This window comes from Siniperca chuatsi, linkage group LG1, assembly GCF_020085105.1.
Source record: "Siniperca chuatsi isolate FFG_IHB_CAS linkage group LG1, ASM2008510v1, whole genome shotgun sequence".
NCBI lineage: Eukaryota > Metazoa > Chordata > Actinopteri > Centrarchiformes > Sinipercidae > Siniperca > Siniperca chuatsi.
Genome location: NC_058042.1, coordinates 4,704,283 through 4,729,906, shown reverse-complemented (window position 1 = coordinate 4,729,906; position 25,624 = coordinate 4,704,283). Strand labels below are relative to the sequence as shown.

Sequence of the window (25,624 nt, the reverse complement as noted above, 5' to 3'; positions counted from 1 at the left end):
GGGAGAGGAGAGTAAGCTCTTAGTCTGCAACATTATGTGTATGTTGTACTGTAAGTAAATATGAAGTTAAGTTCAGTTAAGGGTTTTTGTGTGTGTGACTTAAGTGCATGTCGTCTTGTCACTTGTCACAACACTAACAACTACTACTAGCTTACCACTATTGCCTCTACAACTACTAATAAAAAATAATCATAATCATAGTGATAATTATAATCACAAACAGTGCACTTCATTCTGGTAAAGAGGCAAAATCGTAAGAGGAGGCTTGAAATTTCTGAGATTTTAGTTTACTAGATGTAAAATCACCTTGTTAAGAGATCACTGTAGCTTATTAATATTTAAACAACTAGTTATTTTTAACACTGTGTGTCTTAATTGTCCCAGATTTGTACAGAAACAGCACAGATCCCAGAGGTGGAAAGTAACTAAGTACATTTACTCAGGTAGTGCAATTCTGAGGTACTTGTACTTTTACTCCAGTTCATGCTACTTTCTACTTCCACTCCACTACAATTCAGAGGAAAATACTACATTCAATCGATAACTTAAACTACTCATTACTTTGTAGATTCTGATTAATTATACAAAATATAATCAACAAATAAATTATGACGTATTATTATAGATTAAGACTTTATTGATCCCTGGGGAAAAGCTCACAAGCTACCCAGCAGTGTATATAAAGTAATTAAAATTAGTTCCACCTTTACCAGCTGCAACATTAAAGCGATGTACACATTAATGCATCACTAATTATAATCCTGTAATATAATATGTATGTTTCTGAAATGGGCGATTCTGCATAATGAGTACTTTTACATTTGGTATATTTGGATGCAAATACTTTTGTACTTTTGAGTGCAGGAGTTTTACTTGTGACAGAGTATTTATACCCTGTGGTATTGAACACTTCCCCCACGGTTGACAGATCCATAATCCTGAACGCTGCATGGCTCAAACGTAGGAGGGGTTTCGACAGTTGCGTCATGACGTAGCTGGCGGGAGTTACGACGTTACGTTTCCTTGTTTTCAACGCAGCGCGGGAGATTCAGGAGAAGAGGCTCGAGACTGCGGAGTCACCCGGGGAAGCTGTAAGTTGTCACACTTCTCTCTTCTCAAGTCATAACTAGTTAAATAACATCTCCCTTTAGTCTGAGTTAAACGTGTCATGCCGTGAACACCGTTTATCAATCCGACCGTTGAGTTTGAAATAACGTAACCAGCTAATATACACTGGCTGTATTGTTAGCGTTAGCTCAACTCCTCAGCTAGCTAAGAACCAGTAATGGAGGATGCTGACAGGGCGGAGGATAACTGTGTCAGTACAGACTTGTCAGTACTAGCTTCACGTATTGATTACTGACTCTGTTTTTCTGTTCGTCAGTCTGGTGGTTTGTGAAAATGCCTTGTGAGAGGAAGCCGATGCGCTACGGCCACTCGGAGGGACACACCGAGGTCTGCTTCGACGACTCTGGGAAGTAAGTCAAGTATATAACTTAATGGCTTCATTAACGTAACGTTACCTGCTATTACAAATGTTTCACTGTCTGTGGCTTTCTGTATGTTTTGCTCATTCATAGCAGTCTTTATTTGTTTTACAGCAGTGCTGTACACTGAGTACCTGTAAACAGTCTGTAGTTCATGTGGGCTTTTTTTAAACCCTGAGAGCATTCTTGCGTGGATAGTTGAAATGTGTGTTTATGATCTTGTGTCAAACGTAAGGTTTGCTGAAGTGAGCAAGATTGTCAGTGTAAATGTGTCCCCCCGAAATACACCTGTGGCCCGTTTCAGAGCATCTAACCTTAAAGGTGTTCACTGTCAGTTCACCTGTGATATACAGCAGGTTACTCTCCAGCTAAAAGCTTCGAGTGACAGACCGAAAGCCACAGACACAAAAGAAATGTGATAATTCTGCTGCAGGCAGGTGGTTACTGAGCTGTTAATCTTTTTAGAAACGGTGCTTGGCCCAGTTTTGTACTGAACTGAACAAAATGGTGCAAACAGAACTTAGCACTGAACTGATGACAGTCAGAAACAGTGTCATAACATCACGGCGTAATGGACGGTAATATGAATCTCTTATCTTAGAAAACACTGAACAAACTACATAGTCAGTGACTGGACTGAATGAAATGTTTTCATCAATTTCTTCCTGCCTTCCGCCCAGTCCATGATCCGTCTCATGGCTTGAATAGAAATTAAGTAAATTAACATATGCATATAGAAGACGATAGAGGCTTTATTCATTAATTTATGGGTAGGCTCACTTAGACTACAACAGAAATGTAATGATGCTGCACTGTGCACACCGAGTGAAGGCATAACACTGACTTGTTAGCAGTAACGTTCTTACTTTGCTGCACACTGGATGTGATGGTATTAAGTGATTAAACTGCAAGGGAAGCTGGTTTTATAGGAAATCTGGGTGTCAAAAATACTGTAGCACACTGTTTTGAAATCATCGTGTTGTACACTAGTACATTGATTTAAAAATACTTTCTGATAAGACACAATTTATGATAAAATTCTCCTCAGGTTCATTGTAACCTGCGGAAATGACGGAGACGTTCGCATATGGGAGAGTCTGGATGATGACGATCCAAAGTTCATCACCGTCGGGGAAAAGGCGTACTCTCTCGCACTCAAGGTTGGTCATCTGCCGCGTTCTGGCAGATTTAGGTTGTTTTGGGATCTGCGATACACCGTCACAGCTGTCAGTGGTGGACTGAGATGTGTTCTTTCCTCCGCAGAACGGCAAGCTGGTGACAGCAAGCTCCAACAACACAGTGCAGATCCACACGTTTCCTGACGGCGATCCAGACGGCATCCTGACCCGGTTCACTACCAACGCCACACACGTCACCTTCAACAGCAGCGGCTCGAGAGTCGCTGCTGGATCCAGGTACTCAAGATAGTAGACTGACCTGAAAAACACTAGAAAGTGATTCAAATTATGATCACTTTAAAAAAAAAAAAAAAACATAACTGGAAACGGGGTAAAAGTTAGCCTTGTTCTGTCCAAGGGTGGTGGAATTCGCCTATTAGCAAATTTAAAGCTAATTAACACGTCATATCTCATCTGTTTAATCCATACAAAACCAGAAATTTGTGGTTTTATGTGGAGTTATGTGCTATAACTATTTCCTGTTTGGGCGTGATGAGTCTCCGCTGGTTGCCTGACACCAAGACTCCATGAAGTCACTCGCCCAGCCAAAAAATAGGTACAGCACAAGACTCTGCATAAAACCACCAATTGTCATTTTTACATTTCTGTTTTTGTACTGTGCTGGCAGGCTTTCTTTCTTTCTTTCTTTTTTTACCTTTGAACAGAGCCAGGTTAGCTGTTTCCAATCTTTATGCTTAGCTAAGTTAACCAGCTGCTAACTGTAGCTTCATATTTAGGGTTCAGACATGAGAGTGGTATCGGTTTTCTCATCTAATTTCCAGCAAGAAAATGAATAAGCTTATTTCCCAAAATGTGCAACTATACCTCTTTAAATATTAAAAGAGGTTCTATACTAAACATCTTTACCAACTGAGTCTCTGTTCACCTGATTTACACCTGATTTCTATTTTGAAATCAGATTAATATCTCCCCAATATATCAGAAAAACTGAGAGAAGATTAAACGATTAGAACGTTTGTTAAAGCTGTAGGCTGATATCATCACTGGCAGACTTTGTATGAAATTTGCACAAGCTGCTTCAAAATGTTTAAAGACACAGCTGGCTGGTTTCATCACAGATTTGTCCATAACTGTGAAAAAATGTCCAATCATAAACACTGTTGAGAATTTTTAAGACCCCATGTGGACCATAATCCTGGAAAACATTTTAAAAATATGTTCAGTTATGAGGATGTCCACCTCGCTGGGCAGATTCATCGCTTCATCCTGAGAGATTTTCTCACCAGTGACGTGATCCCAGAGAAGAACCGGAGCTGAAAGACGAGCGAATGTCACTTTGACTTTGTGAAACCATGCACGTTCGCTCCGCTCCGGCTTCTCCTGTGGCGGCTGGTGAAGCTGTTGTGCGTAAAGTGTCTGTTGTGTTCAGTGTCGTGTAAACTATGACTAAACCAGACTATGATCTCATTAGGCTCAGTGTTGTTGTTCCAGTACAGAATGAGCTGCACACTGCAGTGTACCTGAATGATATTTCCTCCTCACAGACAGAGCAGCACTTTGGATTGGTTTATGATTAGTCTTGATTGGAGATAAACGTATGTTTGCAACCAGAATTGATTTGCCCTAAACAGGTTGATCACAGCAATAAAAGCACAGAGCATGGCGCCTTATTGATGCTGCTGTTTTCACACTGGTAATTCCTGTTGAGATATTGATTGTAAAAATTCAGGCATTTGAGGCTGTTAGGGCGGATTTGGCATCTGCATTCTGGCGGATGTTGGAGGAAATCAGGATTATTTTGCTTCTCTTGTTCATTGATTTGACAATTTGCACTTGTGTTGGTTCACAGCTGATGTGCCCTTTCCCTCGATTCTGTCGCTGCTCGCTCGCTGGCAGTCAGTCACGTGTGAACACAGATTGCCTGCACATGCCAGTTTGCACATATTTATCCTCCATTTCTCTGTTTTCCTCAGCGACTTCATGGTTAAGGTGGTGGAGGTGTCGGACAGCAGCCAACAGAAAACACTCCGGGGCCACGAAGCGCCGGTCCTCAGTGTCACCCTTGACCCCAAAGATCACTTCCTGGTTGGTAAACTTTTTTTCTCTGAACACTGAGGTTGTTGGCTGTTTGTGTGCTGATAATTATAAAATGATGAATTTTTGCTCTACTTGAAAGGTGCAGTAGCAAATGCATCATGTTTAAGTGGATTACATTTGATCTAAGCTGACTTGATTAACCCGGATGACAAACTGTTATAACTTAAAAACAACATACGCATAACTTGGTCTGCTTTCTCCGTCAGGCGTCTGCCAGCTGTGACGGCTCCGTCGTGGTGTGGAATATTGAGGAGCAGGTACGTCAGTGTTTCAGCACCTCACACTGAAAGATTTGATAAATACAACCTTTATTTTTTTTTATGTGCACTCCATCTGGTCAGTCTGTCAGATGCTGATCTGCTTTGTGTCCATTCAGACTCAGTTGATCAGTTGGCCTCTGCTGCAGAAGACCAATGACATCAGCAATGCTAAGTCTCTGTGTCGGCTGGCCTGGCAGCCAGGGACGGCGAAGGTCAGTGACACAACTCTTGATAGGCAGTCTGGTGTCTACCATTACATCTCCATCTCTCCAGCACTTCTCCTTCCTCAGTGCAAACCACATCAGTGATTAACCACTGTAAAAAATCAATTATGAGCTAATCAGCGTAAGAGGCAGAACACTAACCCTAAAATAACAAAAAATTATGTGTGCTCTCAGTTTTTAGCGGTTCCTGTAGAGACAAAGGTGCACCTGTACGAGCGAGGGACCTGGGATCATGTGAGCACTCTGGCCGATGATCTGCTGACACAGGTGAGGTCCAGGTGGATATACGCAGTCACGTTCATGGTCACGGCATCTTAGATGAAAGTTGAGAGTCGTGAAAGAAACACGGTGAAATCTTTGGTCATCAATTAACAACACTGTGAGACACGTCCACCGACAGCCTTCTGGTACTTCGGTGACCAAAGACAGGCTGCAGCAGAAATGTAGGACCCAAAGTCCATAATGTGATTGATGCTAAGACCCACGTATACAAACCAGCCGATCAGAATACAACATGAAATGATGGAGAATACACTCACAAGCTATTATAATGCTACTGCTAAAAATCATATTTACCTCAAACTCACTTCATGCAATCGGCATTTCAGTTTCCACAATCTTCTCCTCTTTTGAGTTTTTTTTTGAGGCACAGATGTGCTGCGACCAAAGAGAGTCTATTTATTGTTTAACTGCATTTTCAAAACACAAGAGTGGTGCAGATGGATGACATGAATTGATGACATGGGTCTGCTTTGACATGGTAGAGCTACGATTTACTATTTTATTACACTTATCTCGCGCAGCGTGACATGCATTGAAACTTGCAAGGATTTTGTTAGCTCACATTGTGTAGGCGCCATAAGGACACAATTAGCTCAGACCTTCATCAGGGCGTGACACCAGCTCTTGACACGATTGTCATGGTCAGTTTGTCCGATACAAAACTGATATTTTCATTTCTTGTCACTGCAATACCACCACGTGTCTAGTTTCTACCTGCAGACTCAGAGTTGAGCTGTTGCCTGTGATGCTGGCTGTAGATGTTTTAAAAAGGAACCTGATGAGCACAAATTATTACAACTCAAATATAGAAATCATGTAATGAATGATTTTTTTTTTTGTTTGTTTTGGGACAGAACATTTTAGAAAACGGAACAAACTTCCGTGAAAGCTTCCCTTTAGCAAAGTCCCTGTAAATATCTAAAAGGGGAAATTCTGCTCCCTTCAGTCATCACAAAATGACTTTATTTTTTAACAGAAAGTTTAAATTTAATGTATGTGTTCGAAATTGCTAAGTGCTAGTCATTTTACAACATAAAAAACCTCAAATACATCAAAAAGCACACATAATTTTCATTCAAGCCCAGATACAATGGCATTTTTGAGCAGTTACTGTTTGATACTGATAGGCTGACTTGTATATTGTGCACCTCTGGCTCTGAGCTCCATAAAAGATAATTTGATGTTGTATTAACTCATTAAAAGCGTTTAATTATTTTTACAGCCCCCTGGACTGTTCTTACCTCGTTTTACTGGAAGCGATGAGATGTTGACTGTTACAACATTATGAGCTGACACATCGTTAACCCGCTGAACCGCAACCTATTGTAGCTGCTGAATTAAAAGAATTTAACTCTTTGTGTCGGAACTCATTAGGTGGTGATGCCGGCTCAGTGTGAAGTAACACTTGCCATCTAATTCATTTTGTTCTCGTTACCTCCTGTGTTTCTTCCTGCTCTCTGTCCCCTCGGTTTCCTTTATTTGATGTTCAAACATAAGATACATTCATTTGCTCTGCAGCCTTTCGTCTGCCGAAGCATGAAGCACATTTTCAGACCAAATATCTGATCTCGATACAGTCAGGCACTGAAATTACAACCTCTTCAAAGACTGTAGTTGAAATCATCAGTAGAACTGAAGGTTCAGTCTGTCAGTGCTCTGCTGGAACTTTTATTGTGCTTTCTCTTGGTTTTCTCTGCAGCCCATCAACGTGGTGGCCTGGTCTCCATGTGGGCAGTTCCTGGCAACTGGCAGCGTGGGGGGTTCACTGACCATGTGGGATGTGAACAGCAAGCTGTGTGTGGAAAGGTACGCAACAAGGACGTGTACAGATGTTAAGATCTGTTGTGTGTCGATCAAATTCAAATGTTTATATATTATGCTGTTCGTTGGTATGGGAGGTTCTTAATTAAAGGTTAAAATTTGAACTGAATTGTCATATTTCAGACACATCTTCATCACATCCTTCTGAAACATGAATGAGGCTTGATGACTTTGGCACCGTGTCCTACTGTTTCCAAATATAACAGATTGGCAAATTATGAACTTTTAAAGTTGGGAAATGCTGCATCACTGGTAAAATTGTGTCCTGTTAATAACTGACAAAAAGGCGGTGTGCATCGCTCACTGGGGAGGACACTCGTTGAATAAAGGTAGAACAAGAGTTGCCGTCTTATTCCTCGACTTCTGTAATCTGAAATGTTTGGATGGTACAAACAACATACTGGTGATTCTGATGTTCTTAGAGCCTTAGTGTGAGATGAAAGTTCATGAGATCATTAAAATGAAAATGGCTCATGAATGGTGTTCAGTAAACTTCATGGCAGTCCTCCATTTATGTTTATTCTTATTTCTTGTGCACAAATAGTAATTGTCGGTAACTAACATCTTTAGATTTAATCCTGTGCCCATTGCTGGATTTTTTTTTGAGACAGGTATCTAATGGAAAGTTGGGAGGGGGAACTATAATATATTGGCTCATATATAGATATGAAAATGTTTCAGTTATGCGTTTTATGTTAAGTTTCATCAAACATTTCTGTACTGCAAATTAAGAATAAATTCTAACCTTTTGGCCGATATATGCACTGATACCGATATTAATTTTTATTTAACCAGGAAGTCTCTTGAGATACAACAGAGACCTGGCCAAAATGGCAGCATAGAGTGGTTAACAGAGTCATAAATCAATTTACAATATATCTGTAATAAGCTCATATTAGCCGGTAAAATCAGCCATCCATATCTGTACCAGATGTCATTGGCAATGTGGCTGGTATTTGTTGAAATATCTTGCTCTGGACAAAAGTGATAGACTGACAGACATCAACATACACTAAATGTCTGGTCAGGTTCGTTATCCTGTTTTTTATCAGACAGTTCCTGATTTTTATTAAAATGTTCCCAATTTTAGGCTGTTTGGATTTAGGCAAAGTTCTTGTACATCTGCTTGTGTTTAGACAACATTTAAAAATGTAAGCACTTTGGCAACTTTTGTTAAGTGACAATGGGTTTTGTAGAAAAACATGCTTTTGTTAAGTATCGTTTTGGTATTGGTACTGAAACTCTGTGTATTTATTATGCTAGTGTCGATACAATACCTAACTGTGCTAGAGGGGCAGAAATAAAGGTAACCTGAAGGCTGGTGCAGTCATTATGAGGAACAGTAGACATTCAGGATCACTACAGCTCAAGTTGTCTCGTCTGTGCTGCAGGCAGAAGCACGAGAAGGGCTTCACAGTGTGCGGTTTGGCCTGGCACCCGTCAGGCAGCCAGATTGCCTACACAGACACGGAGGGTTGCCTGGGCCTGCTGGACGGACTCAGCACCTCCATATCCAACACCAACACCACCAAGGTACCGCTCAGATAACACGGGATTTAAAGGCTTCTTCCAACTATAACGTGCCAACGGCGGTATGATGATAGGTTAGAAATCAATAGGAAACATTTTTTCAGCCTCTCTTGTGTCAGACCATGCAGATATCCAGTACTATGGACATTCTCTAAACTTGTACTTATCGCTCTTTTAAATTTCACTACTGTTTTGCCATAAAAATATCAACAGGATGATATAAACACACAACTTTCCACCATTAACATCAAGTAGTCATGTAGATGCAAACAAAAAATAAACATCACTGGACTTTCAGCAGGCACCAGAAAAAAAGCCAGCAAAAGACTACGACGACCTGTTTGATGATGATGATGACAGACTCATGGATGAAGGAGTGAGTGACACCAACTCGCCAGTTAAGAAACCTGTCGCTGGGGACGACGACGATGATGACGATGATTTCCTCATGCCTGCAACCGGGCGGGTGAGGAACAGAGGGGCGATCCTGGATGACGAGAACTCACTAGGTGAGTGAAAAAAAGGGTTCAAAGTGAGTGTTTTTTTACTTCAATTAAAGTTAAAAAACAACAACATGAAGTTTGTTATTAAAGTGTCGGGCCACCACAAACTACCAGGACAGCTTAAGTGCTCCTTGTTATAGATTCCAAGTCTGTGGAATGGCTTAAATGATTAATCAGTTTATCAAAATAAGTTTTCTGTTGAGCGATTGATCGTTTCAGCACTGCTTTTGTTGATGAAGTTAATCTCCTCAGTAGGAAAAATAAGGAAGCACAAGAATCTGGCTGCTGGTTTCCAATACTTCTGTTTGACTTTTCTCAGTAGACAATTAGTTTCTCAGCTCTGTAGGAAACAAACACACACGCACATCTGCTGACCTGTTGAGTGTGTTACGTCAGGTGAATGGCGAATAAGTGGGTTTAACATGTTTGTGTTTCCTATCTACTAAAACCGTCTTTGATTCCATCTTTGTGTCTTCATTCAAACACAGGATCACTGAGGCTCGGCCAGGACCGATTTGGGGATGATGATGACACGGGCAGCGCTGTAGTGCCCGCGGCCGCCCCGCTGGTGCCCCTGCGTCCCGTTTATGAGGGACCCCTGCCAACGCCTCCTCAGAAGGCCTTTCAGCCAGGCTCCACTCCTGCACATCTCACACACCGCTTCATGGTAGGACACATTGATTTTATGGTCATCATTTTATCCTTTTTCTTTTGTTGTGCTAAAACTAAACTTTATTTTGAACTAAAATAGGAAAGACAATGTTCCAGTCAGACATGTAGTAACAGCTAAATTGTGCCTCAGGTGTGGAACTCTGTGGGAATAGTGCGAGGCTACAATGACGAGCAGGACAACGCCATCGACGTGGAGTTTCACGACACGGCCGTGCACCACGCCATGCACCTCACCAACTCGCTGGGTCACACCATGGCTGATCTTTCCCAGGAGGCCGTGCTGCTGGCCTGCCCCAGCACAGACGAGCTCGCCAGGTAAACGTCCTCCTGTCCGGTTTGTGTTTTTTGTTCGTTCTTTCAGTAAATCTTTCAACCTGCTCCTCTTCGTCTCTTCTCAGTAAGCTTCAGTGCCTCCACTTCTCGTCATGGGACACCAATAAGGAGTGGATGGTGGACCTGCCGAAGGGCGAGGACGTGAGGGCGCTGTGTCTGGGTCAGAGCTGGGCGGCGGTCGCCACCAGCACACTGATGCTCAGACTCTTCTCCATCGGCGGAGTCCAGAGGGAGATCTTCAGCCTGCCGGGGCCCGTGGTCTGCATGGTCGGACACGGAGAGCAGCTGCTCATAGTCTACCATCGGGGTTAGACACACACACACACACACACACACACACACACACACACACACACACACACACACCACTGTGATATATGCCCTGTATGACTGTGTTGAGGTGTTTTTGATTAATATGCGTAATCTCTAGCTTTCTTACATCCATCTGCTATGAACAAATAATTGTAATTTGTAAAAATTTGTAGACATACTTCTTTATCTGTATAAAAAGTTATATTCAAATTCAAAATTAAACTTTTCCTATTTGAGAAAAAAAAGCCCCCGAATGCAACTCGGAACTCAGTTATGTCAAACGCAGACTGGACAAAATGCAAATGCTTCCTTTAGAGCTGAAACAATTTTATCTTTATCTTTATCGATTAGTCGATCGGCAGAAAAATATACTGCACAGATTTTGATAATCGGTGGATCAATTGTCATTTTTTGAGTAAAAATGCCAAACATTTCCCGTTTCAGTCTCCTGATTGTGAGAATTTGCTACTTTTCTTTGTAAACTGAATATTTTTACGTTTTGGAGTTTTGTTTGACACTTTGGCGTTCGGACATTGTTCCAGGCCTGTTTGACCATTTTCTGACATTTTATAGACTAAATGATTAATCGATAAATCAAGAAATAATAAATTGATACATTAATCAATAATTGAAATATCTGAAAGTAGCATTTTAAACCTAGTAGAGAATGGGAAGGCATTACTTTTTATTTTTATTTTTATACCATTAAAATATTGTGTTCATTTGACAAATATTCAGTAGGCTATATGGTGTATAGAAATATACAGGAGGAAAATGAGGATTGGATTTATTTTATATATAAATATACAATATTAATTTTGCCCAACAGAGATTTACATGCTCATAGTGTAACTGGGAGTCTTAAACAATTACTGTTGATATAGTTCACAACTTACAAAAAGTAGGAGATTTGTGTGGTTTAACTTGGACCATAAATACATGGTTGCATATTGTCAGAGTTGGCGCGGATCGACACATTTGTAGAAAATAGAAGCTGCTATCTGTTCTGAGAGATGGAAATCTAAAACACTCCAGACCAGATCCTACAAATTCAATATGCTCAACATTACAGCCGAGCATCTATCCAACGCATACTATAGTATTTTATGTATTATTTTCAATGTGGTTTCCAGTCATTTAAGGACTCTATGAAGACTTAAAACATGCCTGAGTTGAGTAATCAATCAGTGAACATCATGTCTGCTTTAGTTTTGTCTATGTTGCATTAGTTTTGTTCCTATAATTTTGTTAATGTCTTTTAAGGCAACTGCAATGTTCACTGTGATGGACAGTTCATCTCAAGACTCAAGAGAAGTTAATTTTCATAGTGCACAGACATGAACTGAGACTAGCAGCTGCCTTGAGGGCTAAAAAACATTTTTGAAAATCTAAAACACTACAGCATGCTTTGGGAAATGACCCAGCAGAGATATTTATATCTCTGCTGGTCATTTCCCAATGCATAATGTCTTTATAAATAAATTATATTAAATGACCTCATCTCCCTATTATATGTAATGTATTTATATAGATACTGCAGACCTTATTGAAGCATCACTCACACTCGGCAGTTTCTATTGTTTTCTTCAAGCTTTGACGAGGCCTTACGCTGTTGCATGTGTTTTATTTTACGTCATCAGCTACAGGTTTTGATGGGGAACAAGCTCTGGGTGTCCAGCTGCTGCAGTTTGGTCGAAGGAAGAGGCAGCTCATCAACGGCGAACCCCTCCCACTGTCTCACAAATCCTACCTGTCCTGGCTCGGATTCACTGCCGAGGGTCAGTCTGTCAGTTTGTCAAGAACAACATATTTTTTAATTCTCCTGGAAACATTTCTCAGACCTTATTTACACATATTAAATATTAAATAAGTAAAAAATCTTAACAGTAGTAGCATCTCCCTCTACTACACCCTCTTTTTTTTTTGGATTTGTAAGATGGCAGTTACGTTGTGGTTTTCCAGGTACCCCGTGCTATGTGGATTCGGACGGGGTGGTCCGGATGCTAAACCGCTCCCTGGGAAACACATGGACACCAGTGTGTAACACCAGAGAGACCTGCAAAAGCAAATCAGATCACTACTGGGTGGTCGGAGTGCACGAGAAGCCTCAGCAGCTCAGGTGAACTTTCTCTCCTCCACTATACTGTTTCTGTCTCCCTGTTGGCTGGGACTTTTACATCTGAAAAGTTGGTTATATGTTGCCTTCTCTTTGAAATATTTGGGTCGTGTTGGAGGCATGAAGGAGAACAAATGTTTAGGGTCTGTTCGACTGAACTAACTCAGTGAAAGACGGCACAGAAACTAAAACGGGAAATAAAGAGAAATTAGAGTTTGTCATCACTAGTGTTTCCTTAAACGGCTTCTTGCTTTTTGCCTGTTTGAAAAATAAAGTTTTTGGTTATAATTAGACTTAGAATATGATACTGATTTAAGTATGTGAATATAAGTGCTTAAGAAATTTCAAGGTTTCAAAGGAGCATGCCGCCAGGTTTTTTATGTTCTAAAGCAGGCCGTGTTTTTAAATACAATTCCCGCTTTCTCGGTAGCCGTTGGTTTTCTTCACACTATAAGAATCAACTTACAGAGAGTTGAAACTTGCTTGAGATAGATAATAGGAGTGAACATTTACTTCATATTCTGTGAGTATGGACTGTTGTGAGAATATTTGCTCGTTCGTGCATTCAAGTGTCGAGAGAAGCTCTGACGTTAGAGATTCGAGATTTGGCTGCTGAAAAGCTTCATGAGGTAAAGTTGCTGTTCGGCACCTGAAGGAAGCGGCCAAGTCAAAACGGTCTCTATTCACAGCTGGATCATCACATGATGGCAGCATAACCTTGATAAACAAAAAATAGCAACTAAATTGTCACTGTGATGGATCACCTAGCTTGAGCAAAGTTCAAGGCTCTGTTGATTTTCATAGCACCTGAAACCTGTTGCTGCCTGAAAGGTTGGGTGTAAATCTAAAAACTTGCAGTGTGCTTTGAAAGACTATCAGCGAGCCAGTATATCTGATCTGTAGTTAGCAGAATATAATTTGCAAAACGACCAGTGTGATGTTTTGATTATCCTGATCCCTGATGTGATTCTGTTGTTGTCATGCTGGTTAATCGTTAAGTTTTAGAGGTTGTTTTCCTCTCCTCAATCCAGTCTGTTCTTGTCCTGTCAGGTGTATTCCATGTAAAGGCTCCAGGTACCCCCACCCTGCCCAGACCTGCTGTGGCCATCCTGCCCTTCAAGCTGCCGCTGTGTCAGACCTCCACAGAGAAAGGACAGATGGAGGTAAACACACCTGAGACAGCTTGTTTTGCTCAAATGAACTAACACAGCAACAGGGTTTCCCTCAGACATTTTAGGGAATAGTGGCAGTGAAAAGGTTGAAGAAAAAAATAACTGATTACTTCATTAAATATGACATTTTCTGTGTGAAATGATGCCTCTGCTCTTTTCCCTGAAGGTTAAAGATTTATTTCATAAGAGCTCAAAGAGTTTGCTTGAATGAGTCCTGTTCAATTTTCCAGTGATGCTCTGCTGTATTTCCTCCTCAGAGCTTTGTAGCCTTTTGTTGAACTAGTCTAAGTAAATAGTTTACTCACAATTCCAGAAAAGCCCAGGTGCCAGTTGCACCAGCTGTTTGTAAGTTCAAATTTAGCCCAGTTCTAACGTAAGTGTTTACTTAGTGGAGTTTTACACATCACTAAATTACAAACTAGTTCTTATGTAGAGATTAGTTGTTGCCAAATATTTACACCCACTAACTGCCAGGTGTAACTGAACCAACGGACAATTTGTTAGCATGCTAATATCTGAGCCGTTAGCGTGAAGAGCAAAAGAGGTAATATGGAGTACGGTCGACATATCTGACCTGAAACTTGATAAATGCTGTTTAATAATGATGTAAATGTGTTTGTTTTTTTTGTTTATTTTAAGATTTTAAATTACATTTCTCAAAAACAAAACGACATACCAAATTACAAAATGTTACCAATAACATTTGACTGAGTAAATAACGTTCGTTAGCTTAGCATCACTCATTATAACATGTATGAATACTACTAACTCTGAAACACACATTTCTCCATGTGTGCAGACGTAAATAAAACAAATACCTACATTTACAGAAGATATATCTTTTGCGTCTCTAAAACTGTAATTTTTGGAAGTTATGCTAGCCTGTGATGCCACAGTGACTTACTGTTTACAGCACTATAGATGTTTCCTAGCAACAGATTTACACATTACTCAAGTCTTTACTAGCTAAGACATTTCGTAAGTTTTAATGGTGCTTTAATAAATCACTAGTCAAGTGTGAAACTAGCTAGTAGTAAAAACGTAGGAAGGACTTTACATTCAAACTTTGTAATGGATTTAGGAATAGCTGGTGCAGCTCAATCCAGATGTGCAACAACATTTTCTGGCTTTCTATTGTTAATATTGAATATTGTCTTTTAGATGCATGAAATAATCCAGTATTCTATCAGACCAGCATGCCTGAGATGGTGAATAAACGGGTAAATACTTCTCTCTAATGTAAATTGGAAGTACACAGTTTCCATTCAGCCAGTCCTCCTCTGTCGTCTTCCAGGAGCAGTTCTGGCGTTCAGTCCTCTTCCACAACCACTACAGCTTCCTGTCGTCCAGCGGCTACGAGATAGACGAGGATGCACAGAGTCAATCCCAGAAGGAGCAGCAGGAGCTGCTCATGAAGATGTTTGCAGTGAGTATGAAAACAATGAGTGATATTATCCACACACATCAGCTTATGATCACTGATTTATAGTGTCTTGTTTTCTGTAGCTGCTCCAGTTGCTTCTGAGGTGTTAAGACTTTCCCGATGAACAAAATTATGCAGAGTCAATGTTTCCTTCCAGTTGTCCTGTAAGCTGGAGAGAGAGTTTCGCTGTGTGGAGCTGGCGGAGCTAATGACTCAGAACGTGGTGACTCTGGCCATTCGATACGCATCCCGATCCAGACGCATGGCGCTCGCCCAGCGGCTCAGTGAGATTGCCCTGGAGAAATCCAACCAGATCCAGGAAGAAGAGCCAGAGGAACAGGAAGAGGAGCCAGAATACTCCAGCATCAGACGGACCTCTGGGTAATGCTGTCCCTTTGACTGTTGTAGTAAATTAGTGTAACCATTCAGGTTTTACAGCCACGTACAACCAGTTTCACCTGTAGTTCCAAGACTGGACTCTGTATCACTGTGACGGTCTCTTACGAGTTTCTGGCAATGGCCGATCAACTCTTTTCTAGATTCACAGTCGGCAGTTCAGCCTTTATTTTATGGGTAAAAAGGTGGATGCCGTTTTTGTCACACCATCCAAAACAAACCTAAGCCATCCTCTCAGGATGGATGACTCGGCGTGGCACACATGTCAACACATCAAATTAAATTTGAAGGTGCTTCGCATAAAGGCCCCTATACACTGTGATTTTTGGACTGTCCGTGATGAAAGTTGACAGTTAAAAACATTGAATGTATTTGTATTTTCCATCCAGGTGTCAGTCACTGACTGGTGCACACACAGATTCGCTAAACTCCAACTCTTTCTTTGTCATTAGCAAAGAGTAGTGTCCAAAACATTCAGGAAGCAGCTTCTCATTTTTAGTCGGCGCTGACGTCACTTTTATTGTTCAAAATGACAAATTTTGCCGGCGATAGGTCATATCAGCTGTCGCTAATTAACGTTAATTCCGTGAGTAACTTGATGACAGAATAAAATGAAACTTTTCTGTTGTCGCGTTTGTGTGCTCTCTGCAAGCCGGTGTCTGTTCTCTGCCAAAGATCTTTTTGTGAGGGAAGAAGCTCCACTCTGTAACACCACAGTTCAACAGCAAGTGTTTCTGTAGTTGCATTCTTCCAGTTAATCTTTAATCCATATCATATCCATAAATCAAGTTTTGAACCAGGACCTTCAGTATCAAGTAGCCTGTGAAAAATAAGGCGTGTTAGATTTAGCTGTTATTTCAATGTGTCAGATACATATTTTAAGTAAATAGAAGTATCAGATCAGACTCGTATCGTCAGATATTCAATATTTAAGGACTCTGATCGGGATCAGGGACAAAAAAAAAACTTGATCAGGACATCGTTAATTGTAGAGCATGTGACACCAGCGCTACGCTGTTGAAGCTGCTGTGTTCCAGTAGAGAGTAAGAGAGTGTGATTCAGGAGTTTATTATTTGGACAGGTATGGCCAGAGCGAAATCACAGGAGGACGTTACAGCAGCAGACATAATCGGGAGGAGGAAGAGGAGCAAGAAGAGCTCAGGGAGGAAGAGGATGGACAGGAGATGGAGACAGAGGAAACCAGCAGACGTCAGTTCCACTTCTTTCTTCAGCTCTTGTTAGCACATGTATGTTCTCAGCATTAACACAAGATGTCAATGATACCAGCTAACGTGTCTGATGTGTGTCTCATACTGAAGGTGTGAATCCGTTTGCTAAAGAGGCAGGTTCACCCGTGAAACCGTCGCTGACACCAAGTGAGTCAACAGTTCCTCAGTCCACAATCCATATATTTAAATGTAATGTTAGCAGTAGATTTGTGATCTATCATATACAGTGATCGTTCCAATATACTGTTAAAATAATTCACGTTGAGACACGAAGTGACGCCATCCTGCACCATCTGTACCTTCAGTACTAACAGTCATTGTAGACTCAGAATCACATGACTGTTTATCTGAAATCCACCATATATTTGATAAGTTTAAATATGAATATAGTGTTAGGGGCATAAGTAAAATATTTTTACTTTGAATAAGCATCTGATGTCTCTTTTTTTTGCAGTTGGTAAAGTAGGACGTGCAAATCCTTTCAAGGTAAGAACTACAAATATTTTGACGAGAGCACTGTTTGATTTCTCTAATTATTTAGAAGTGAACGTGCAAAAAGGGCGTAAAGTGAATACAGGCGGACATGTTTAGCGGAAGAATGGTTACAGTTTGGATGGGATACGTGCAGGTGCTCGGCTCAGGGAAACCCTCGGCTTCGTCTGGTCAGCCTCGAGTGACAAACATCCTGGACAACATGACGTCTAGCAGGAAGTCGGCTCCACTCAGCGGATCTGCAGGGAAACCAAACAAAGGCCCTGTCCTCAAACCGCTGGCCCCCAGGCCCAAGACAAAGGTACCATCCTTCTACTAACTATAAAATACTTACAACATAGCAACAAATGTTAAGTGTTTGCACATTTAATACCTCTTTTTAAATATTTTAAATATCATCTTGAGCTCACCACATTTGTGTAACTTGCCTCTGATGGCATGTAGCTACAAATGATAACAGATATCAGAAATGCATCTGTATTTAAATTGATAAAACCTGTAGATAGCACCATGTATATCGTGCTTCCATGTTGCCAGATTTGAGTATAAAACTGGAGACATTTACTCATCGAGGTTCTCTGCTTATAATTTCCCTCTTTTTCTCTCCAGACTCAGTCCACTCTGCTGCAGATGACTGGCACAAAGGCGGCCAATAAGAAGCCTCAGGAGAACACAGAGCCGACTGCAGATCTGCAGAAACCACCAGACGTCCCGCCTCCAGCCTCACCTGCAGATAACACCGAAAATAAGAGGTAAAAGATGGAATTGTCTAACACTTTGAAATAATTTCATTGGAAGCTACAAGGCAGACTGACTTGGTTGTGTTGTTGACTGTTCAGGCCGAAGACGGGCTTCCAGCTCTGGCTGGAGGAGAACAGGAAGAGCATCATAGCTGACCACCCGGAACTGGAGGAGACCGACGTCATCAAAGAGGCAATGGGACGCTTCAGGACGCTGTCAGCAGAGGAGCGACTGGTATGAAACACTGAGGGGTTCAGACAGGAGGGTGTGGGTGATATTAAGAGATCGCGTGTGTGTGTGATTGCGTCCTGGAAAACTTGTAATGGTGCTGGAGAAATTACACTTTGACCAAAATGATCTGGAATCTACTGAGTAATCTTGGAAACGTTTTGTTAAAATTACAATTGGATTGCTCTAAGATGTTACTGGTATCACAAGCCCTGAAATGTTATTTTATTAAAATTCCAGCTGTGGGTCAGTGAACGAAGGCAATCAAATTTTCAGCGTTCGACTGATAATTGCTTTTAAAGACATGCATGAAGGTGTACATCCAGGTGTTTTTTTTTTAACTGAGAAATCCAGATTTTCTGCATCTGGCTAATAGTGTCAACATTTTACCTATATAATCATTTGTTTGAGTCTTAAATTAAAAAGTAAAATTACATGTATAAAAATGTGGTAAAAACAGGTTTTTCAGACACAAATTCATGTCATGTGATAATATGTTGTAATATCAGTATATCCCTAAAATTTAACCTCAAGCCTTAATTTTCCAGGAAATCTTAAAGTAGTGAAGAAGAGGGGCTTTTGTTCAAAATGTACTGTTGTCATGGATAATGATAATAAATTTATACTTGAAATGACTTTTTAGCCAGCTGACCAAAACCACAAATTTACCAAAAACTATATAAAATGACATATTAGCATACGAAATCACACCGCTTTCATCTTCTCCCTCAGAATGGATATAGGTGTATACAGTGAGCTGTTCATCCTGCCTTGAATCTAGTTTGGCCTGAAGAGAAAATTGACCAGTGAAACCCACCAATTAGAGTCTGTAAGACAGTAGTGATTATCAGCTGCAGATCCATTAACCCCTTCCTCAGTGTGCAACCCGAAGACACTCCACACGCAGATGTTTGGGTCAAACCCTCTTATATCGCTTTCATAATTTACAGTAATATTTTTTTTTTATATATATATATATATATATATTATTTTGCCTCAGTAATCACACATGAATATACCATGAGAAAACAGTACTGTTTCGGTAGCAGATTAAAAATTTTAAACCTGGACAAACAGCCTTCAGATTTATAAAACTTGCTAGTTTTGGTATCTAATTCATTTAAAAATCTGTCAAATTGTTTCGTCAGTATTATTGTCCCTCAGCAGTTAAATACTGCATGAAATATACAAAAATATCTCTCAAAATTTAGTGCTCTTTAAAGCATTAAGACCAAATCCATATACTGTGAATTTCCATTAGTCAGTACGTTTAAATGCGCTTAAGTAACCTGCTTAGTCTTGACGATAACAGTTTATTTAACTAGCATTTATAAGTGGTATATAATCAGTAATAAAGGGTTTATAACAAACTAACACTATAATGTAGTTGTATGCAGATAAAAAGGACATTTTAAGTGTTAATGTATTTGTCAACTATGGCTCCTCATATGAAGCATCTCTTACTGGTGTATAAACAGATAATGAATGCTCGGTAACATAATATAGCATAGTTGTAATCTTATATAATGATATGTCTTTATTAAAAAGCTCATAAGAGGTTTTATAACACTTTAAGGATTTGTTCGTGTGTGTAGTCATATATCATTAGAAATGATTACAGCTATGTTCCACTGTATTATCGAGCATTTATTATCTGTGCATGCGAGTTATAGTTGTTGACAAAGTAATTAACATTAACACTTAATAAATGGTTTATGACACCCTATGGTGATGTTGTAAGCAAATGTGACATTTTTCTAAGCGTTTATATGCTGCTTCAAATGGCTAAATAGGTTGGGTTCAAATAGTGTTACCCAGTCGGCTTTCTGCAGGAACCTGACTTCTTAAACCCAGTTTTCCCAGCTCGATGTCTGCCAGAGAAGCTGATTTCTCAGCCATGTATGTGTGTAACTGGGTTTCTAATGTGATTTGTACATGTTTGCTTGCGCCTGACAGACTTCAGACTGGGGAAATGTCGCTGTGGCAGCAAAACAGCAGGAAGTAACAAGATTACTACAGTGCGTGTAAATGCATTATCCGATTTCCTGTGCAAACTGGTTTATTGCGTACATGTAAATGTTCTGAATGACGACTGACAAAATACCTCATTTCCCATAAAACCTTTGAAAAAAAAAAAAAAAAAAGACTAATGGACTACAAATTTCTTAGTCAACTAACAGCCCAAGATATTCCTGTCGCGCTTTTGAAAATCTCTTTTCTGCCACAAACACTGGGAGTCTACACTTTAAAGTTAAAAAAAAAACAAAAAAATGGGGAAAACAATCACTATAAAAGTTCAGACATTTGTACGATAAACTGTTCATTTTTATTATGCCTGATATTAGGAGGTGCTGCACGTCTACGTCCAGCAGAGTCCTGTAGTGTCACAGGATTTTCACTGAAAAATATCCAGTTTTCACTCAAGTGTCATGATGTCAGCTGTGGTCAGTCGGTGAATAAATGAGGGCGGTTGTGTCAGTAATAACAGACCTCATCCTTTCATCCACCTGAGTGTTAATATATGGCGTCAATCTGTGCGCTTGTATGGTAACTTGGTCCTGACCCTGCATACATCAAGACTCTCAGCAGAAAGCTGGATGACACTCGATAGAAAGAAAAGAGGAAGTGGATGTGAACCGGAGGGGGGAGGGGGACGTCTGTTGCCTGGGAACCCTGTCGAGTGTGTTTTGGCAGCGAGGGCACAAAGCATTGATCTCATGATAATACTGTGTGTGAGAGACAGTGAGCTGGTCACTCTGCAGGCGAATAAGTGTGATGATACAGTTTTCAGATATTTTAAAGGACAATTCCAGCGTGATTTCCATTTCTTTTTAAAAGATTTTTCATCACAGTTTTCGCATCAGAACTCTTTCAAAAGTTGAGATGTTCAAGTCGGTTGGTACAACACTTCTTCCTGTTCAGGTTTCATCGGGTTGTTTCTTATCAAAGGCAGCAAAAACAGTTGCAATCAGACAATATATCTGACATAACTAAAACAAAAATAATTAAGGACATTGTCAGTGGCATTTTCTAAACATGGTTGCCACGCAGCCTGGAAACCTTGAAAACCTCAATCTTTAAATCAGCTTTCCAGTCAGGTAGGTTTTAAATGCTCGACAAAATTACAGGCAGGTTTGGTGTACTTTGTTTCGTTGTCAGTGCAACATCTGGCACCTGTGTTCTGCACAGTGACGCGGTGGAAAATAAAATCTTAAAGCTGTAATCAGACGGCAGCTCTACGTCCATAAAAACACAACCTCCTCGTTCGTTTCAGTGCGTTGGTGCAGCAGAGATGTCGCCCACAGCGGTCCATGTGCAGTGCAACATCATCTGGCAGCGAACTGCGTTATTAAATCAAATACATGTAAGAGTCCATACTAGATAGAACATCTTATGATGTGTACTGTGTAGAACCATATTAATTTTACTGTTCACCTCAAAGGTGGAGGAGAAACATTTGCCTGATGTGTTTAACCGTCCAGAGTTGTAAAATCCTGACTAGGGCTGCTACTAATAATTGTTTTCATCATCAATTAATCTGATGGGGGGGGGGGTTCCCCGCCTTTAAATATTTTATTCTATTATTTTAGTTTGTAAAATATCAGAAAATAATAACAAGAACAAAGAGTTATGTTTATATTCACTGTTTCTCACCAAGACGCAGTGTGTTGACCCTTGAGGTCTAACAACGGTGTTCCTTCATCGTAAGACGTTTTGCAAAGTCAACCTTTTCAACAGTCTTGCAACCGTCTTTCTTCTTCACTGCCTTTGTTGGCGCAATGCTTCACTTCTTTGCATGTTACCGCCACCAGCTGTCGCTCAGTGGAAAAGCGTGAAACCATTGGCAGGATGTGAATTACGTGTACGATAGAAACAAAACAGGCAACCACAAGTAAAAACATCGCTCCGTAGCGCTACTAGTGGTCAAAAACTCCACCTTTTTTAAGGTGACTCCTTCAAATTGCCTGTTTTGTCCGACCAACAGTCCAAAACCCAAAGATATTCAAGCCACAGTTATATAAAACGGAAAAGCAGTAAATCCTCACATTTGAGAAGCTGGAACCAGAGAATGTTTGGAATTTTCTGTCCTAACTTTTCCTGATTTGTCCTAAATTTTCACCTAATCGATTTTAATTGAGTGATCGTTTCATCACTAATCTTGACTGGCGTCTGATCCTTCAAACTGGACTTCCTGAATTTGATTTCCATCTTCTAATCGCTACCTGTAGCAACACGCCCACACCAACACAGCCTCTTGCTAATTATTTTTATTATTCAAATGAAATTCAGTAAGCTCAGGAGGCTTAGACTTGCAGTTTGTAGTGCATTTCAGCTGTGAATAGGTTATTAAAAAAACCTGGAAATGACCCTGCAGTGGTGACCCTGTGTGTGTGTGTGTGTGTGTGTGAGAGAGAGAGAGAGTGGCTCCTAATTACATTATTCTGTCCAAATACAATAAAATGACAATTGAATAGCGAGACGTCACACCTTGTACCGTCTACCAGCTCTGTAATGGTGGTGTTTGTGTGTGTGTGTGTATGTTTGTTTGAATATGCATGGGGTTAATGGCAGCGCTGGAGGTGAAGAGTGTGTGTTTGTGTGTGGGGCCTGTGTTGTTGCCAGTCCACTCACCAGGCCTGATGATTCATCCTGGCTCCATTACGTCCACGAAAGCGCTTCCTTTTGTCTCCGAGAGGAGAAAAAATAAAAAAATAAAAGCACGAGGAGGAAAAGAGGCAGCAGGCCAAAGAGATGCAGCCTGTCAATAGTGATTATACATGACAGGATGCAATTTCAAACTGCACGCCTGAGTGTGTGTGTGTGTGTGTGTGTGTGTGTGTTCATTATCATCATGTAGGTGTTTGGAGCCTGGATAGAAACCGGAGAACAATACAATTTCGTTTTGTCTTGTTCGGTAATTAACATGTGCATTTCATGTCCCTTTTTCGTCGTTCAGTCGTGGACGGAAAGAGCAAAAGGCCAAACTGGAGACGCAGCAGATCTGAAGAAGAGGAAAAGAGCGGAAGGAGGAGGCGCGGAAAATGAAAATGGACAAGCAGAAGCAGATGAAAATAATGCCAAGAAAAAGAAATCTGCGGATCTTTCCTCCAAGCTTTCAGCATTTGCTTTTAACAAAAACTAAACATTTTAATAGTTTTTTGTTGTTTTGGTGCTGATGGTTTTTGTTCAGATTTGTGTGTGAAAACATATTTTGTCTTCCTCATGTGTTGAAGCTGCGTTGATGAATATGTTCTCTTAATCACTTAATCAGAACATTTAAAGCCCTTAAAATGCCTTCAAAGTTGCTGATGGATCAGTGACAGTCATCAATAATGGAGTATCCTTGGTTTTGTTTCCTGTCTTGTTTTTGTTTTTTGGACATTTATAGCATTTCTAAAAACCCTTTACTGTATTTTAACAATTAAATAAATGTAAATGTTTGTTAGTTCACATTTTGGTCTTTGATTTCCTTTTTGTGGCATCGACTTTATTCACATAAAGTGGCGAAAAGGGAGAATTCACAGTTGTGGGCTCTTTTTAAAGGGTAAGGCTGGTGATATTCTTCTTTTTCTTTTAGTCGACAAATCCCATGAAACGACCAAAACCAACAATGTGTGTTAGTCCGGCTCTTAAGACTTTCTGACTTCCTGTCTGCAGCGCTCAGCTCCAAGCCCATTGGTTCCTACTGAAGACGTACTAGACTACGGGTACATATATACACATACAGTATATAGTTTCATTTTTAAAAATGCTGCTCACTGTCGTTTTTAGTAGTTTAACGTTACTCAAACAGGAGGATATACTGCATTTGTTGGGGACTATTTCTAGCAGCGGATGAATCCACATGTGGTGCTGTAGTGAGTGTTTGGGGCAGCAGGACGGTGTGTGTGGGACTGAGTCAGAACTACAGTGTGTGTGTTCATGGTGATGAAGGAACATGTCACCCAGTGCAACAGTGCGGCTCACTGATGTGTTTTTAATAGTTTTTGGACAACAGTGGAGCTCTACGGCTCAGAGGAGGAAGATCCATCAGGCAATACTTGTTAGCGGGATACATTCATTGTTGGTTTTGGTCTCTGAGATTTGTTGACAATAAGAAACATATTGAATGTCACCAGACTTGTCCTTTTTAATATTGTCCACTGTTCTTGTGCTGTAAAAATAATATTTAACCTACAGGGACTCATTCAAGATGTTTACATTTACACACAAAAATAGTCAGATTTGTGTTTTTATGTAGTAATGATGTTCATGTGAAATATGTCTATATGCCTTTCTCCTTCTTACTCCTGTTTACCTGCAACTTTAGTCCTTAAAGTCTTACCTTCGTTAAAAGAAGTGGAAAAAATCTGCCAGTATGGTGAGAATATTTCTATTTTTCTATTTTTTTTTATTTTTTTTTATCTTCCTGCTTGTTTCAAGACACAGAGACTCGCTTCTAGAAATTACTTGTAATAGGAATGATTAATAAGAAAATTACGTTTTTAGGATTTAATTAACTGATGATCAAAAGGATATGAAAGAAACAAAATTATGTTGTTGTTTTTCTGACATTTTTTCACATGTTGCTTTTTTTTTCTTCACAAACACTGAATATTTTCACCTCCTCAGGCCTCTAAAAATCCTTTAAATCAAAACTACTCATGAACCTCATAACTGAGGCTGTAAACAAAAGGAGACGTTCATTTTAAGGACTCACAAGCTAAAAGGGCTAGAAGCTAAAGCCGAAATACCTCCAGTGATGTCAGTGTGGGTAGAAATTTGAGGTAATTGTACTTTACTTGAGTATTTCCATTTTGAGCGTTTCTACATTTCCTTCACTGCACTTCAGAGGTAAATATTGTACTTTTTACTACATTTATCTGATGTTACATCACAGACAAGATTTTACACACTAAAATATGATACGGTCATTTAATATGATGCATTTCTGTAGATTAAACTACTATACAGTAGTTGGAATTTGCTCCAGCAGCTGCAAGACTGACTTCATAAATTACTTTACTTTGTAGACATACATTTTGCTGATAATATTTATTTATATTTACTATAGTTACATAGTACTTTTACATTGAGGCTCTGAATAGTTCCTCCACTACTAGCCATTATTTAATCAGCTATTAGTTACACTTGTGGTTGACTAGTCAGAATATCCGCTCTGAAAAA

General features: G+C 40.1%; 1 protein-coding gene across 1 annotated transcript; it reads left to right on the top strand.

The window, feature by feature from the left end:
* The first annotated feature begins 940 nt into the window (after window positions 1-940).
* wdhd1 (WD repeat and HMG-box DNA binding protein 1) lies at window positions 941-23,908 on the top strand. Its single transcript, XM_044218627.1, is given in 27 exon segments — window positions 941-1,091; window positions 1,385-1,478; window positions 2,536-2,647; window positions 2,751-2,902; window positions 4,600-4,711; window positions 4,930-4,980; window positions 5,100-5,195; window positions 5,382-5,474; window positions 7,189-7,295; window positions 8,702-8,843; window positions 9,142-9,349; window positions 9,832-10,010; window positions 10,146-10,330; window positions 10,414-10,655; window positions 12,301-12,438; window positions 12,623-12,779; window positions 13,827-13,853; window positions 13,855-13,939; window positions 15,243-15,374; window positions 15,529-15,752; window positions 16,849-16,976; window positions 17,087-17,143; window positions 17,451-17,482; window positions 17,625-17,789; window positions 18,098-18,240; window positions 18,328-18,463; window positions 23,415-23,908. Coding segments are annotated over 26 exon segments (3,366 nt in total). The 5' UTR covers window positions 941-1,091; window positions 1,385-1,401; the 3' UTR covers window positions 23,601-23,908.
* Window positions 23,909-25,624: the final 1,716 nt, after the last annotated feature.